The 6,085-nt window shown below is 40.3% G+C and overlaps 1 protein-coding gene across 3 annotated transcripts in view; it reads left to right on the plus strand.

The window, feature by feature from the left end:
* ITGB6 (integrin, beta 6) overlaps window positions 1-5,805 on the plus strand; it is a 151,706-nt gene extending 145,901 nt beyond the window's left edge. For all 3 annotated transcript variants that reach the window (XM_010858981.1, XM_010858982.1, XM_010858983.1), the window contains one exon: window positions 3,650-5,805. In XM_010858981.1, coding sequence (XP_010857283.1) covers window positions 3,650-3,748 — 99 coding nt within the window. In that variant the 3' untranslated portion in view covers window positions 3,749-5,805. The remainder of the gene's footprint in view (window positions 1-3,649) is intronic.
* The last annotated feature ends 280 nt before the right edge of the window (window positions 5,806-6,085 follow it).

Below are 6,085 nucleotides of genomic sequence, written 5' to 3' on the forward strand. Positions count from 1 at the left end.
CGGGGAAGGAGGGCAGACCCCCCCGAAATGGAGCCAGACGCAAGCGTGTGTCTCAGCTGGAAATCCTAGGCAGAGAGGCTGCCGCTGGCATGGCACTAAGGGAGGCAGTGCTGGACATCACCCCACTTTCTCCTGCCAGCAGCATTTCATTTGAGCTCATTCTTCTGAGTTCTGATCACCAGCTGAGGCCAGGAAAAACTCTACTGGCCTGCATCAGATGTACTTGCTTTTACCCTAGCTTTAAGCTTCTACCTTACCTTCCTACTATGTTGGCATCTGCTTCATCCACCACCTCTGTTAGCATGCCCAGACCCTATGACTACCTTTGTAAGAACCACCTCCCCGCCCGCCAAATATTGTAAGCTTTAATAAACAAAGTTGCTTCAAAACACAGAAAGAAAACTGCACAATCAAAATGAAACATTCAACAAAATATCTGCCAAATAGCATTGTGTATCCAGTCAATTGCAACTCAAGTCACCTCCTTTGTTGTGCATATCAGCTGTGTTTAGTGTGAGATGTGGGATGCCTGACGTGATCTGGGATGGGATCCACAAAAGAGCTCCTAGTCTTACAAAGCTCTGCCCGTGGCCCTACTCACAGCTTGTTTCCTCTTACTCAGTGTCTGGTTTCCTAAGTCCCTCAATTCCTCCAGGTCAGTGCCACACCCATTACTCCCAGCCTTCACATCTCATTTTTTCCCATCTTTCCTCTTCAGTCGAGTCCCTTATTCTTCTGTACCCAACTTAAACTTCAGTTCAGTTCAGTTCAGTCGCTCAGTCGTGTCCGACTCTTTGCGACCCCATGAATCGCAGCACGCCAGGCCTCCCTGTCCATCACCAACTCCCAGAGTTCACTCAGACTCATGTCCCTCGAGTTGGTGATGCCATCCAGCCATCTCATCCTCTGTCATCCCCTTCTCCTCCTGCCCCCAATTCCTCCCAGCATCAGAGTCTTTTCCAATGAGTCAACTCTTCGCATGAGGTGGCCAAAGTACTGGAGTTTCAGCTTTAGCATCAGTCCTTCCAAAGAACACCCAGGACTGATCTCCTTTAGAATGGACTGGACTTACTAGTTTGCAATTAAATTAATCTCTTAAATTTAATAGAATTCCACACATGAATTTTGTTTGTGAACAAGACTCTGCTTGCATCTAAGACATCCATCAGCCATACACCCTCCAAATCTCGAGTTCTTATTGCAGTAGGACTAAGGACTGGAGAGTCCTCATGATTATCCAAGCTGACCTTAGGAGTAGAAGCAATATAGTGACTTGGCCTTCACTCATCACCCACCACCAGGGAGCCTCTTCTGTATTTGCCGTCATCACTGAGATAGCATCTCTCTGCAGAGGCACATGGACAAAGGTAACATGTTGCTCAATCAGAGGTAGGCCCCTGGCTCTGGGCAACACAGAAACAGGTGCAGGTGTGACTCCTCTTCACTACGAAGATACTGCAGTGCATCCAAGGGAAACAAGAGGGAGAGGCCAGAGAATGCTTTTCAATTGAATTCAGTTCTTCTGAGAGCTGAGAGAAATGTACTGAGAAAGCAAATACAATTACTTTGTTTTGTTTTGTTTTCTCAAATCTATGCCTATAAAATGCTACCATCTCTGCCATTCAGGGGATAAGGAGATCAAAGTATGATAATTTGGAGGGTCAGAGGTGGCACCCAGACTTCATACATACTCAAAAATGGGCTTGGAAATACTGTGCCAAATCCCAAAGCCCAGAAGTGGGGCGTATCTTTAGCACCCTATCCAGGACCTTCAAAAAAGGAAATTCCAAATGCAAAGAAGTTGTATGTAAGTAGGTCTGATGCTGAAGCTGAAACTCCAATACTTTGGCCACCTGATGGGAAGAACTGACTCACTGGAAAAGACCCTGGTGCTGGGAAAGACTGAAGGCAAGAGGAGAAGGGGACGACAGAGGATAGTTGGATGGCGTCAGCGACTTAATGAACATGAGTTTGAGCAAACTCTGGGAGTTGGTGATGGACAGGGAAACCTGGCGTGCTGCAGTCCATGGGGTCACAAAGAGTCAGACATGACTGAGTGACTGAATTGAACTGATGAGAAGAAGCAGCGTTTTTTGAGCACTTACTATGTGCCAGGTACCTGCTGAAGTACGGTCCTCATGGACCAGGTGGGCACTTTGGTAATCCCTCTTATGGATGAGAATGCCAAGGTTCAGAACTGCTTAAGTAAGGTTACATGGTAGAGCTGGGTTAGAACCCAGGCTCTCTGAAGCCAAAGTCTGCATGCCCAACCTTGGGGAATGGGAGGGAAGGAAATGTTCCTTATCCAGACATCTCGTGCCTGCATGGAACAATGAAACTGAAGGAGAGAAATTGGAGGCTCAGGTTGAGCATTTATTCAAACACCTAGAGAGCTTTGGGCTGTCTGGTCCCAGTGATGGCACCTAGGAACACATCTACAATCCAGACAGAGCAATTGAATTATCCAGGCTTTGCACACAACCATTCTACTGCCCTGGGGGCAACGCTGTTTTGCCCAATCCTCCTGGGGACCAGTACTCTGTCATAAGCCTGGCATCCCACATACCCGTCTCTTGTGACTCTCTCCTTTCCACACTGTTATTCTTTAGCAAGGGAAAGCCACCCAATTCTTTTTACTATCTACTAGCAGGTGTTTGCTGTCCCAAGAAGCTAGTTGTAACTCCTTCTGAATTTTGGTCTCATTTTAGCAAGATTATTTGTGCCCTAGTTTGATGCTTCTCACCATCTCAATGCATTTCTTAAAGGTGGATACTTTTCTTTCTTTTTACCATTTTATTTTGTATTGGATTGTAGGAGATTAACAATGTTGGGATAGCTTTAGGTGCACAGCAAAGGAACTCAGCCATGCATATACATAGATCCATTCTCCCTCAAGCCCCTTCCCATTCAGGCTGTTACATGACCTTGAACAGAGTTCCCTGTGCTATACAGTAGGTCCTTGTTGGTTATCCATTTTAAGTATAGCAGTGTATGTGTGCCCATCCCTAACTCCGGACTATCCCTTACCCCAACCCTCCCCCCAGTAACCATAAATTGGTTCTTTAAGTCTGTGAGTCTGTTTCTGTTTTGTAAATAAGTTCATTTGTATCATTTCTTCTTAGATTCAGCACATAAGGGACATCATAGGATATTTCTCCTTCTCTGACTTCACTCAGTGTGTTTGTCATTCATCTTTGTATGCTTCTACCAGTTCACTTTTCCCGTCTTCATCTTTCCCATTTTATTTTGGGTCACCTGTTGGTTCATTCTGTTCATTTGATCAATTCTGAGTGCCTGCTGTGGGCTAGTTGAACTGTTTTCAGCTCTGGTGAAACAGCAGCGAACAAAGCAGCCATTTTTTGTTCCATGTGCATTTCCAAAAATCCATGATTTACTGCATTTCCAAAAAGGGTAAGATTCTTAGGATACAAAATTATTTTTTCATAATAAAAAACAATAAAGTATATATTGTTAAATGCTAAAAGTATGAAATATCAAATTAATCAAAATTATTCACATATCTTCCAAGATTAAGCCTAACTTTCTTTTTCCAATCTGTAATGTACACTGAAATTATTTAGATATATTAAAACTGTGTAGTAACAAAATATACATACTTTCATTTGGACCTTTTTTTTTTCTTTTTTAGGGAACCAATCCACTGTACAGAGGCTCCACCAGTACCTTTAAAAATGTAACCTATAAACACAAGGAAAAACAAAAGGTTGATCTTTCCACGGATGGATAGAACTACTTTATGCACAGACAAATTTTGTTTCACTGATATAAAATGTTATTGCACTATTTAATTTTTCTCTCTTTGTTGTTTTAAGATTGGTTTAAGATAATAATAGGTCATTTGGAGATCAGTCATTTTCTGCGTGAAGGTTAGAGACAATGTTGACAGTTTCGAAATAATCAAGAAGAGAGATATCCTTAGCAAAGGGGTGACTTTGGGGATCATTTCAAAAATACTAACTCTGTTCCATTAATGCCTCAAAAAATCATCAAAATGATTCATGAAGGCCTGATTTGCATTTGAAAAATGTTTGAAATTAGAATCTCATTTGTTACAGAAATACAGCTACCTGAAGTCTGTCTCAGCAAAGTCACAAAGTCCATATGCCACATTATATAGTCAAATTTGCCAACGAATTCTAAACTTTTAGTAAATCTGCCCTTTCCTAAAGGAAGGTTTTTTTCTTAACCAATGAAAAAAATGGGATACTGACTTTTACTTAAGCTATAGGATGTAATTCTCCTAAAGATGCTCCTCATGTAAGAATGAAAATGAAGTATTAATAATTTCTACAGATTTGAATGTCCCTAAAAGTCAATTTTTTTTGTTTTACAGATGAAGAAAAAGTAATTTATAGATTAGGAAGTCACCAGTAAAACACAAAAATAACAGGCCTATCGTTAGGTTATGTTTAATGACCTGAAAAATAAACTTCTACATTCAGTTTCCCGATTGACCCTGCGTTTTCAGACTATTACTCCTTCTGTATTTCTCAACCCATTTAACTCAGTTTCACAGTCATGTAAACCCTGTAAATTTCATATGAAAGTTTTAATTTCTTGTCAAAAATTTTAAATAGTGAGATAGCTTATTCAAATTGAGCTCCAATAACACAAAAGGACCATGCATTAAACAGAATAAAATTTTTAATGGTTTTAAACCAAACGCATCATGAATACACAAGTCTCCTGTGAGTAATAGGCTTACTTAAATCTGTATTCTTTTTCCATTTGCATAACCTGGCTTGCATATTTCAGTTGCATATGGTGAATATGCTACTTGAAAAAGTTGGATTTTACTTGCAAAATACATGTGGGTAATTAGGGATCCACAGGTTAATTGAAGAGATGAACTCCGTAGAATATTATTCCTTATAGTTAATATTGCTTCACACAGCACTTTCATCTCATTGATCCTCGGAAGGAAACTAAGCCTCAGAGAGTGGGTGGAACTGGTCTGGAATTGAGATCTTCTAGCTCCAAGCTGCTGCTTCTTTCCGCAGTGTGAGACTGACTCTTATCAGTGAAATGATACAAAGATTTTGTTAGTTAAGTGATAATTGCCATTTGTTTGAAAATGTAGTGGCTAGACAAATAGCACTTAAACTACTGGAATATAGATGAGGTCTTGTACTTTCGTGCAATGTTTATTACCTTTGAGAAAATTGTAATGTGAAGCCTTTTACTAGGTGGGTAGTTCATTAGGTAATGGAGGCTTCGTGTTTATCCACTGAACTGGCACAGAATAACCCATGATAAGTCTCTTCAATTCTGTCAGAGAGTTTGGTACACAATTTGATCACTTAGAGACTTATTTTTTTCAGGTTTCTAAATAACTCAGGTAAATTAGACACTTGGGGAGTATGCAGTTATACTAAAAGAATTACTAAACAATCATTTGGGAAACCTGAAGGGCTGATGTACCCATGTGTTCCTGACTGAAGCCCAGGGTTGGTGGGAAATCTCAAGCAATAAGGAAGTTGCAATTCCAATGACACAATGGCGGTATTCATCTCTACGTGTGATATTTTTGTATTACTACTAGAATGGGATTTTAGGATATATAAATTTCCTTTGTGTGTATATTGGGGAAGGTAGAAAAAAATCTGCTATTTCTCTGCATCCTGTTTTGATCCAAGGCTGGACCTTGAAAAGGTCAAAACATTAACAGTAGTACTTCTGTTCACTGAAGAGTTATGTTACATGAAGATACAGTGGTTGTTTTTTGTAAGTTGCTTTATTGTATTTTGCATTGACATAAATAAACATCATAATTTAAACAATGAACCTTAGATGAATGATGATTCCTTTTATTTACCTGGCACAAAACCCTCTTTTTGGATTTCTGTATCCCTGGGTGACCTGTTCTGACTGCTTTGCTGGTCTCAGCCAAGGAGAAGAGTAGAAAAAGGTAGCCACTGAAGGCAGGAGACAGCAGGTTGTCAGCTGTAATTTGCTGCAAGTTTACAATACTGACATCACGAGGTTTTTAAGCAGGTCTGGACATTACCCCATATTGTGTAAAATCAAGTTCTTTAGGGTAAGTGTTTGTGCTGAATTGTGATTC

This window comes from Bison bison, unplaced genomic scaffold (genome assembly GCF_000754665.1).
Source record: "Bison bison bison isolate TAMUID 2011002044 unplaced genomic scaffold, Bison_UMD1.0 scf7180017864452, whole genome shotgun sequence".
Taxonomy (NCBI): Eukaryota; Metazoa; Chordata; class Mammalia; order Artiodactyla; family Bovidae; genus Bison; species Bison bison.